The following is a 12266-nucleotide window of genomic DNA, read 5'->3' as shown; positions in this document are numbered from 1 at the left end:
GTGTTTACCTTTGTTCATTTAATTACATTTACATTTTTGTCAGACATTTTCTTTTTCCAAATGTAGGACTCAACCAAGTTTAAGATGATAGTTTACTCTCAGATTTTCTTTCATGTACCTAATGATAATTACATCATGAAGAGCTAGCTTTGAGAGAAACATATACAATCACATGTTAAAGTTCACCCTACACACTGCATAACAAAGGCATAGCATGAATAACAAACACGCTGATTTTTATTCATAAATTCAAATGAAACAAGAGAAAATGTTATACCTATTCGGGGGGGGGGGGGGGGGGTTGGGGCAGATAACTTGTTTCCAGTTGATATTGTAGGGTGAAATAAAGAGCAGAGGTTACAAAATAAGGTAAAGGGTAGATGAGTATGTTTTTGATTTCTTTTTTGTTTTTGTGCAAGGGGTTAATGCACTTTTTATTCACATAACCCAGCAGTAACAGATGAAAAATAAGAGCATTTAAGCCTTTATCAATGTGACTCATTTTGGGTGCATGGCATTTGGAGTGAGTTTATGAGCCTCAAGAACACTTGTTTAAGCTTTCAAAATCCATCTGTCAAACATCATTAATCACTATTTTGAGATGCAGTTTGTGCACCTGTGCTCCAGATTTTAAATGACTCCAGTTTAGTAGTTTGCACTCAAAATGCATAAACCGTTAGTGAGCCATCACTTTTTTTTTATTCCTCAGACCTAGACATTAAATTAAAGTGAAAGAAAAGAAGCTACATGACTACATGTACACAGTAAGGCAAAACTTAAAATGGAGAATGAAAACCAAATATATACATCTATGTGGATTAAGTGAATGCAGAAATATTAGTGGAACATATTAGTGAAATTTGAAGGAAATGAGACGATCTGTTCAAAAGTTCTGAATTTCTAAAGTTTTTGCACCGCTGTCCCTGAATAAGGAGACTACTACTATTTGTGATGTTGCAGTTAGACAGCGATATAATGGAAATCTAAATGTTCATATGAGAAAAATAAGGTTTAAACTGATATTAATGTACTTTGCACATTCAGATCAATGTAACTGTGTCATAGATAGTATTTCCACATAGCTTTCATAATGGCTAGAAATTGCGAATTCTGAATCAGAGAAGAAGAAAAAAAAAAAAAACAAAGAGGAAGAAAACCTATGCCTACCAAAAAAATGTTTTGCACAATACTCCGCAACAACTCTTTTTATCGTTATTATCATAGTGATGAGGTGTAAACTTCAATCTAGATTAGGCCAGTTGATTGACAAACTGACAGTCCAAGTAATTCCTGATATTGGTATCAGTAATAGAATGCTATCTTTCAACACTCAAACATGATGCAGTATGTATTGTGTAATGTTGTTTGAAAGGGAATAGTAGTTCTCATACACTGTTCACTTGGGTTAAATGAACCATCTGGAATAAATCCAGGAACCCAAATTCTTCTTTGCGGGAAGTGATCGTGTATCTGTTTTGAAATCGGCTCATGGCAATCTCCGTGATCCTTCGTAACAACAAGGTTCCTATAGTTTTAGAGGCAAGGAAAGTACCTGGCATACATGTCAGGGGTCTCATTTACTCCCTGATCTCAGCATTACATGAGGAGGTACCTTTCCCTCCATTGTCCACTAACTTTCTCCCCTTCAGAGAAAATGGTTGAGGCAGCATTCCTGAATTACTAGATCATCACTTCTGACAATGACAATAAATGGAGTCAATCTGGTGCTCCAATCAGGTAGCAAACTTATGGCTTTGTGCTATCACTTTTGGCAAGTCTCCCCCCCCCCCCCTCCATAAGCTACTGCACAGCACAGCAGAGCACAGGAGACAGTTTTTGATCCAAGAGGGTATATGTTTAAATTGAAAAATCCAGCTGTTGACAAGAACTGTGTGTCATTGAAGGTTTTCAGAGTAAGAAATACAAGAAAATGAAGTACTATGAAAGTACTTTCACTGTAATACTTATACTTAGTCACACAGCAATTAGTTTACAAAAAAAAACTTTGCATTTTATTTCTATTAAGGTATAAGTAGGCTATAAGAATGTTAATTGCTTTCTTTAGATTGGAAGTTTAGTAGCCTCCATATTGATAATTTTTTTCATACCAAGAAGTTTATTATCTGTTACCAAAATTTACCATGATATATGTTTATCATTAAATCAAAATATATAAGTAATGCAATTGAGTGTTCGTGGAATCGATGATGTTAAAAGATTATAGGGTCCTATGCAGCTTTCACTTTTAAGAAATGAATCCTTTGTATGAGTACACTTCAGTCTTCTTTCTTTAAAAAAAAAAAAGTATCACAGCATGCATATAGTATGTGTTCTTGCTTTTTTTTCTAAGAAGAAGAAGAATGTACTTCATTGGTTGGATTAGAGCTTGTCGTGTGTTCATCATCCTTCTAGAATTAGTCTTAATCAGATGATGCTGGTCTGCTCTCCTACATGTAGCATCCATTTACCCTGCTACAGAATGCATTGCCCCTCATATAAGCAGGCATGTTTTCAATAGTCTGACACATCCAGCCTTTGAATAATTCAAAGGCATATGTTCTGAGGAAAAAAAAAGTTACAGTATGCAAAACTGGCATCATCACCTACTGAATCAGCTATCTACAAGTTTCAACGAAGGCAGCATTAAACATGGAATATTGCATAGCGATAGTTCTCTTTGTGAATTATGCTATACATGTACAGGGTTTTTGCCTTGATTGAAATGCTACCCTCAGTTTTCCTTTGACTTTCTAAAGTGTAGAAAGGTACACTAAAATGTTAGATGTTACAGTCCAAATGGGGCATGACACCAAAAAATGGAAATTTGAAGTTTGACATTTGTCTCTGAAAAAGTAATATTTGTACCAGTCATACATCTAATCGTAAGTGAGATGGTCATGCTATTTTGTCACATTGTCTCCCTTTAACCTGCGTATTATCAGAATAAAACTAAATGCCCTTGCCTTTTTAGTGAAATTCACATTCCAGCATTGTAGCCTCCATTAATTATAAAATGATTGTGGAGTTATGGTAACATGGCAATGGTGACTTACAAGAGATTCATGGATTTATGTGAGTAAAATCCACGGACAAGGTAAGGAAAGAAGTTGTGCACAAACAGCTTAGACTACCACTTCACTTGGTTAGAAATTGATAGGCCTGGATGTTAGTGGTGATGGGTTCTGCGGGATATGTGCATACCTTGTTCTGTAATCAATGGGGGCTGTGCCCTTTCCTTTGAACTGTTCACATGCATACCAATTATATCCATATGCAATGACATTGCTTGTACCAAATCAGTTGTACAGGGCATACACCTGCTCTCAATCATTGGTATACGTAATTTATATCAGCCCCATTAAAAAGTACAAACTTCACAGTGAGATCACATGAACATAAAAGGTAATGACAACATGTGACTAAAAGTTCAAATATTCCATTCTTCAAATGTGATGAACAAGTGACATTTGTTTGTAGAGAAATATTGGCTGAACATTATTTTATTTTGTGTACTCTGTTAACTCCCTGTAGAACAAATTTCTTTCAGAATTCATGCATTTTTCTTTTTCTTTTTCAATAGAGCTCAGATTAAGAATGAACAGGGATGGCATAAGAGCTTTTTCTTTTTTTTTTTCTTCCTCCAGGGTGAATCTGGGCCCCAAGGACCTGGTCTAATTGGACCCCCTGGAGATCCTGTAAGTGTTGATGAAATATTTGAATCAGTGTATCTTCTCTCTACCCTTAGGTAGTACCCATCTTGTGGCTTTTTGTGTGTTCAGATTATGCATATTTCTGGTAGAAGCTGCAGTAGCCTTGCAGTCGAGAACATGTTTGTGTGTATCACAGATATACTACAAATGTTTGAATTTGTAATGTGTCCAAATAGCACTGAAGTGATGAATTTTGTTCTTTGCAATAAGAATAATGCGAGCATTTATTCAGTGTTGGCAGTTCAGCATATGAAAAATTCACTTACAATAAGAAAAATTTCAAGTTTTTACAGTGGATGTACCTGACAATGAACTGTCGTAGACCTGCCTTGATGTAAGGTGCTGTAGCAAGGCTTTTTAAGTTTGTCGATGTTTTGTTTTGTAATGTCTTTTTGATGGAAGAGAGTCACTAAGGTGTACAAGAAAGGCTCAATCATGTAAGTATGTATTTTATGTATATTTCAGTTCAATACTGTTCAGTTGTTTGTTCACCATGGTTCAAGAATACATCAGCATATGTACAACCTATCTACAGAAAGTACTGTTAGTACCACTCACATAATCTGACAGCAGTCTTGTCAAATCATGAGTCAACAATGAAAAACTATCCCAGGCAACAAAACCGTCATGATGATAGGTTGAGAATACCATTCTCTTCAACACCATTCTTTCCAAAGGCCAAATGAAGGGGCAATATTTCTACCCTTCATATATTCAGGGAGGTGAGACTTCAGCGTCACCTCCCTGAAATATTGAAGGGTTGATCCCAAGACCTGTAGTATGCTTTCTTTTCCCCTTGTGAAATTTATACCAGGCAAGATATTTCAAATTAATCTGACATTCCTGAATAAATGTCACCTTTCCTTGATTGCGATAGGGACCACCAGGATATCAGGGAAGGCCTGGACCACCTGGACAGTACATTCCATCTCCACGAGGAGCACCTGGAGAAGATGGAACTCCTGGAATTCCTGGTCGACAGGTAAAAGGATGGAGAGTTTTTAGACTGGGGTTGAGAAATTCATTGTAGAACTGTATTTTATTTCTTCTTCTGCCTTAATTCAGCAGGAAATAAAATTGTTGAAAACTTGCTTCTGCCTCACAAGTTCAATTAAACAACAAAAACAAAAACAAAAACTAGCTCAAGTCCATTTGAAGTTTACAGGAGAAAAAAAAGCTTTAAAAATGATGTTTTCTCACAGCCCTCAAATACAAATGTAGACTAATCGATCATGCTGGGATTTACAGTGTGTTTACTATGAGATTAGTAATTGATAACCAGAGGTCAGGTGGTATTCTGAGACTGTTTTATCTCTGTTGTACGTCTGTTGTAGCAATTCGGTATTTTGAACACCGTTTTCTCTCTGTTGTAACTTCTGTTGTAACTTGTGTTGTAACTTGTGTTTTATCTCGCGCTCTCTTTGCCTGTGCATACCATTGTCTGAGGGTATGTGCACACGCGTAACTTTGGGCGCAAACCTATGCACCCATTAGTTTACATGGTGTTCTGAAAACTGTTTTATCTTTTGTTGTAACTCATACCACGTGCAAATATATGCCTCTGAGATAAAACAGGGTGGAAGGTGTTTTAACTCTGTTGTAACTTCTGTTTTAACTTCTGTTAGATAGTGAGATAATTTTTTTAACTCATTGTGGTATACGAGTTCAAAATAAAAAACAATGAACAAAATATAAACACACTGTATGTACAAAATGGCAAAAGCTAAAGCAGTTTGACAAAATGTAAACTCATTTCACAATACAGAATTTGGTAACAGTAAACTTGCAAGTATACGCGTAGCGTATATGCACATAGGTAAAAACACAAACACAAGAACAGAAAGATTACAGGCACCGCCGGCAGTTTGTTTTAAGCACTGAAAAACAAACTCATAAATACAAAACTTCCTATACCAATGCCAAAGACCTTCTTTTAGAAAGTTTCGTGTGAATTATAATCAGTTGTTATATATATATATAAAAGTAAAAGTCATTTAACTCTATTTATGATTATTCATATTTCAAAATATTAAACATTCTTTTTTACATGATTTCACTGTCTTCGCCAATACGAATTCATTTTCACTTCCTTGGGTTTTTCAAAAAAATATTTCTTAAGCGCTTGTTTTACAAGGGATTTCAAAAAGCGGACATCGGATATTTTCCCAATTTTGCTGTGAGTGCCGTTAACAAACAATGAATGGTTAACAAAACACAATAGATGTGATGATTTCCCATCTCTCTAACGGAAAAGCTTGTACCCAAATCCCCCCGCCCCCCCCCCAAAAAAAAACCACAATTAACAAAACAAAACAAAATCAAAGCATTGCAAGGGCCTATTTTGATTTAGAAGCGTCTAGTTCCCCATAAATCATGAAATTTAGATTCCTCTCATGAATGCCAAATATTTTATAATACTTTAAACAAAATTTCAATTTAAAGAAAACTCAATTTTAGATGGCTTTTTGACTCCCCCTACAGCGCCAACCATATAAGTCAAAACCGGTGAGAAGGCATGAATGACGAAGCTTCAGTTGTAACTTTATTTTATCTCGGGCTCTCTTTAACTGCGCATGCCATTGTCCTATTTGTGCGCATGCCATTGTCCTATTTGTGCGCAAGCCTAGGAATGAGCGCTTGTTAAAACGCGCATAGTTAAGCAGGGTGCATTTTGCCCAAGGGAGTAATCTTATTGGTTAAAATGTCTTAGATGCTGCTTCTAACAATATTTCCTATTGGATATGATTATTGCGGTGGGCGTGGCTCTCATGACTTACAACACCATTAAGACAGTTGTCAGAATACCGATTTGCAACTGTTTTATCGGTGTTGTAACTCACAGATTTACAACACAAGTTACAACACAAGTTAATACAGAGATAAAACAGTGTTCAGAATACCACCCCAGTAGTTTTTGGCAATTTTGTATGATAATACATTCCCAGCAACTGTATCTTATCAGTAATGAGTCAAATGCAGAATTATAACTATTAAATATGTACAATATTTGGAAGGGGTTTTTTTTTTGTCACCCAGGATGAGAAAGTATGTTTAAAAGTAATATATTTTCTAGAGTTTGAGCTTCCTTTCTTAGCATGGCTAATTATTCAATTTAAAACAGTGTATGCTTTGTTTCTTTTTACTTCAGAATGTATCCCAGTACTGTCCACAAGAATGTTTTCTCTTCAACAGAATGATAATGATATGAAACAAGCAATGAAACACACAGTTTCACTCTCCTCGCACCCCCCCCCCCCCCACACACACACACACACATGCAAAAGGTGGATGCAGGTTGTTTTGTAATTTTCAATAATGCAGTACTCCACCAGAGATGAACAACCACAAATTTCACTGGGTTAAAAAGTTTTCATCAATGCTCTGATATTCTTTGGTCTTGTTTCTTCACAGGGTGTTCCAGGATACCCTGGAAGTCGTGGCCCTAAAGGCGATCCTGGACCACAAGGAGAAGCAGTAAGTATGACAGTAATCTGCTCTGAGTGACTTGATGTCATCATTGTGGATAGAATGGTCTTTACCTGCTGAACAGGGAACCAGTGAGAATCTGTTTTGAAGAGATGGAATGATGATGTGCCACCATGTAATTTGATTAGAATCACAATACCCATCATAATAACAGACAATTTGACATGTTTAGGAGTGAGACGATATGGATGGTATGAGAAAAGATGCATTTTTATTGAAAAGTGCCATTAGTTTTGCCACAATTCTTCTCAATTTAGATGCACTCTCACAAAGAATCAGTAATTAATTGTATCACATTATCCACACATAATTTTGTGTACATGGACGCTCCGACCGGTACTGTGAATGAGTGACTTTACCATAAACAACACCTGCAAGCGCGTAGCAGTGAGCCTTTTGTGCAATGCCTGCTATTGCAAATCCAAAATGCAAACGACCTGCCCATTATCTCATGCAACTCTTTCTACAATGTAGGCCCTATAGATGTAGGTTCTAGTTCATAGTGTGTATCGCAGTAGTAGGTATATATGTAACCTGTACATGTAGGAACCACTGAAATTGTTCATTTGCAACATGACATGACATATGTAATCAGTTCTACCCTAGTGCAATTTTATTTAGTTTTACAATCAATGTATTTGGTGTATGAAGGGTGGACTACCTGTATACACTTGCATTTATTGCATGGCTTTCACATCGGCAGAGGTAATATGTAAATGATATCAACTATTGCCTGGAAAATAGTCCATATCTGTTTTCAAATCATCCATATCTGAATTCAAAGAATTCAAATAATTTTTTCCAAATGTTTGTCTCACAATTTCTATCAGAAAAAAAATGTATGCATAGCATATGCATAGCTATATGAATGTATACAATGCAGATATCCTTATTAGGTACCTCTTGAGGCTGCTATGGAAGTCATGCTCTTCCCACGATGGAAGCCTCCCATGTTCCTTTTTTCTTCACCAATGTGTACGTGTACGTGAGATGCATTACAGTGTGCAATTTTTTTTTTTCATGGCAATTAATCATAAGAAATCTGAGCATCAACACAGTGGTATAAACTGGTGTCTTTTCCATATTACATCTACGTGCATCTCAAATTGTGTTTACACACTTCATGTTCTATTTTGTATTCTGCTTGAAGAAAGTGCAAAAAATAGATCTGATCAAAGGAAGTCAAACCAAATAGTAATGAGTGATTGTTGTTTTCTTCCAGGGCATGTTTGGGGATTATGGAGACCGGGGAGATCCTGGGGTACGCCCAGTGCCCCCTAAAGGAATGAAGGTAAGTATAGAGGAATGAAAACATGTATTTGTGACGTGTCATTACTGTATACGCTATATATTTCGCGTGGGTTTTATTTTCGCGAATTTCGCGAGTCGGGACCTATTCGCGAAATTAACAACACGCGAAAATATTACCTTCCAAAATGAATCCCTTGCCTTCATGATATGAACATTTCAGTAATAGTATACCATGTCATGGTTTACCGAACAGACCATACTGGCTAAGCTTGTTTACGTACATATAGCACGTCCACGTCTAACCGCAGCAGCGAGCGCCCCGCACCGGGGTTAGTCCACGTCTAACTACTAGTATACACAGCCCAGTCGTTGTAAGTAGCATTCGCACAGCACAGCATATTAACAGCGTCTGGGGTGGTCGGGCTAGTCCACGTCTACTTACGAATACTGTAGAGCCAATCCATTATCGCAACCCCTCGTACCACTCGTCAGAAATCTAGCGCGATGGACTTAACCACTTCAAAAATGTTGAATTCTAACTTACTAGTTCGCAGAGTATGGTAAGTTTTTTTCATGCAGTGTATAACTAGTATCATTCTTATTTGCTAGCAAGTTGAAAATTCACACTTTCTTTAATTGCCACTTCATATTTTCTCTGGTCCCCCAATCACGAATTTAACCACTCGCGAAAATGTGTGACAGCGGCAATTCGCAAAAATTTATGTACGCGAAAATTATAGCGTATACAGTATATCATCTCAGTTTAGAGTCAATGTCATTAACAGAGCTGCCAGCTACTCTGGTTTTCCCTTGATCCTGAAGAAGAATGTATGGTTTTGAAACAAAAAAATTGATTTCCTGTAAATGTCATCATGTTTTGTACCATTTTAGCTGACATGAAATTGTATTTAGCTCTTCAAGAATTAAAAAAAAAAAAGAATAATGGTTATACGTACATGTATAATGTCATCCATTCAAAGTATTAAAATTGTAGAATGTTTTGAAATTTGGAGCTATATTCTGACCTCTCCTATCCGCCCTTACTTTATCCAGATCTCTCTATTATCTGATGCGATCTCGTAATTTTTTTTTTCAATGTAATAATAACACGGAAAAGGGAGATTTCAAACTCAAACAAAATGTCTGCACAAGCTTGCATGAATTACGTAATATTCCCGATATAATTAACATTCATTCATATCAACCTTTCATCTAAATAACATGCATTCAGACATGCACTACACCCAAATCACAGCAAGAACATGGACAGAAACCTTTTCATTAAATCAGGGCACGGTACAGGTGATCGTTCATGGAGCAAATTATCCGAAAATTCTGAACGCAGACCAGCTGATGAGGATGTGACATGTTCATGCAAAAATGATACATGTACATGTAGCTACCATTGGGTAGAAATACTGTAGGCAGCTGCGTGTATTAAACATTGAGTCTCCCATATCTGGCCAAATCCCTTATCCGGATGAGTGCCGGTCCTGACATGTCCGGATAGGAGAGGGCGGACTGTATTCAGTTTAAAAAGACCAAACTAATGTGCTGCTTTTACTTTGATATATTGTGTTTATTTCCTATGATCTCAAACCTATTTTTCTTGTCAGTTTTGGAAACAAATGTGTGTCTTCTGCAGTGATTTGTGTGTTTGTGCTTATGTGTGTGTTTACAATAATGTTTGTATGTCTTGTGTGATGTTATCTCTGTCTCTCGTATCTCTGTTCGTGTCTAATCATTCTTTACGTCTCTTGGTCTGCAGGGAGAGACAGGAGACATTGGCCCTCCAGGACCAAGATACCGGGCACAAGAGCCAGAGGACAAGGACATCAAGGGACAAAAGGGAATGGCGGGAATCAAGGTATAGTATTGACAGCTTCTATGTGTTGGAAGTATTACCATATTACATTACATCTTTAACAAGGAATTCATAAATGCCATACTTGTCATGAGAAAGGAAACAACAGAAAACTAAAACAAAGAATGAATTGAGAGATGATATTGAATTCACATATGAATGAACAATGACCTGGAAAAAAAAATTGTTTTGTTTCATTTCATTTTGTTCATTGCATTTCCAACAAAAGTGTGATTGCTAAAAACAGTTTAATACACATGATGACACAAAATCAGGACAATGTAATCAAGAAAAATGATGTGAACTGAACTACAATAAATGTTGTGACTGATGTTGATTACAAAAATGTATGTATAAAGTTTGACAAGCTTGCTATGCTCAGCATTTGCAACACCATGTTTTTAAACTTTCACTTTCTTTCCTCAGTGACATACATGTATCAATATTTTTTTCAGAGGCAGGTGCAAGAGAGTCATAATTCTTGTTAAAAAGTTGACATGTATTGTTAATTCCAGGTTGAGAAATCATTTGCAAGGGGGGGGGGGGGGAGGGGGAGGAGAGGATTAACCAGCAACTGATGGGAGGATTTTTTACTCTCTGCTTGTGTATATGAAATATCATTTTTATACCCACTCTTCTTTTGTATTATAGGGTGAAAAAGGAAATATTGGAATGACAGGAAATCCAGGTACACCTGGACCAGTGGTAAGTTAATAGTAAAAGTTTTTTTTTTTTTTTCATTCTGTATTGGATGATGAGTTTCATGATTTGTTTAGATCTACACCATACTACACCAAAATTTGATTTCCTAGATGAATTAGTTTCTAATTCACATACATCTTTTTTACAATGAGTTTGTTGCTGACAACATAAATTCAGCAGCCGAAGAAATACAGTATGATTTTGATGATTTCACCCAAGCCCCATTATGTAATTATGTCGTATGAATCAATTTGAAGATATTAGCAAGGGTCTTATTAAAGACACATTTTTTGTTTATACATTTGAACATAAGAAATATAAATAAGCATTTCAAAGAATTACAGTTAATGTTGGATAACCCTAATGACTGAAACAGGGTTATCTTCATGCTCCAAACAATCTTTCGCACTTGAAGGATACAACATTTTAGTTGATGATAGACCTGATCGCTCTGGCGGCAGTGTTGCTTTATATGTTATAAGCAGTTTTGAACGCATTGTTCGTGAAAAGTTGAGTTAAATGGATGATATTGTTGAGTCACTTTTTATTGAGATAAGTGTTCCTGGTAATAGAAATATTGTGATAGGCATTGACTGATGTAAATTCTTTTCATTCATCCAGTTGAAGTACAAGATCAATAATTAGTTGAATCAAAAGACTGGAAACAGACTTACTGTTGCAACATTTTGCCAATTATCAGTTGGCTTCTTCAGGCCAGTGAAGCTCCCATTGATGGGATGGCCCTTATATATAGCGCGAGATTGTGCAGAGCACACTGGACCTTGAATGAAAAGAATATTAAATTTAGATAAAAAAAGAGAGATTTGTGTTCAGTAGTTACATGTAGCTTTGAGTTGATTGTGCATGTTCGATGTCATGTGGGAGATCACATGCATTCCACAACAGAAAGTATTTTGAAAGTATCTTGTTGTGAGTCATCTATTTAGCTGTGAAGTGAACTGATAACATTTAAAGAGAAGAAGGTGCACATAATTTTGGAGAGTGACCACTGAGTCCAGTACATGAACTTTTAACCTTCCACTTTTTGACTGTGTTCAGCGCTATTTACGTAGAAGCTCATTATGGCAATCCAAGTTACTTGCAATGAGTGAATGAACTTAGGGTGCCGTATTCTTCGTTGTCAACTATTTATGAATATGACTTATTTTTATGATGAACAAAAGACAGAGAGCAGTATGACATGTTGTTAGCTCTTTCATTAAAGTGGAATCCCACCAATGAATTTACCCAAT

General features: G+C 36.4%; 1 protein-coding gene across 1 annotated transcript in view; it reads left to right on the top strand.

Annotated features, from left to right (window-relative positions):
• The window catches only part of LOC140244378 (uncharacterized), a 111529-nt gene that overhangs the window by 45231 nt on the left and 54032 nt on the right, over nucleotides 1–12266 (top strand). Inside the window, exons 6-11 of the mRNA XM_072324017.1 lie at nucleotides 3645–3695; nucleotides 4588–4692; nucleotides 7122–7184; nucleotides 8419–8487; nucleotides 10216–10314; nucleotides 10963–11016. Of these exons, the coding sequence (XP_072180118.1) occupies nucleotides 3645–3695; nucleotides 4588–4692; nucleotides 7122–7184; nucleotides 8419–8487; nucleotides 10216–10314; nucleotides 10963–11016 (441 nt within the window). The remainder of the gene's footprint in view (nucleotides 1–3644; nucleotides 3696–4587; nucleotides 4693–7121; nucleotides 7185–8418; nucleotides 8488–10215; nucleotides 10315–10962; nucleotides 11017–12266) is intronic.

Source organism: Diadema setosum, chromosome 21, assembly GCF_964275005.1.
Source record: "Diadema setosum chromosome 21, eeDiaSeto1, whole genome shotgun sequence".
Taxonomy (NCBI): domain Eukaryota; kingdom Metazoa; phylum Echinodermata; class Echinoidea; order Diadematoida; family Diadematidae; genus Diadema; species Diadema setosum.
The sequence above is the reverse complement of the archived record's forward strand: the minus strand, read 5'-3'. Positions and strand labels throughout refer to the sequence as shown.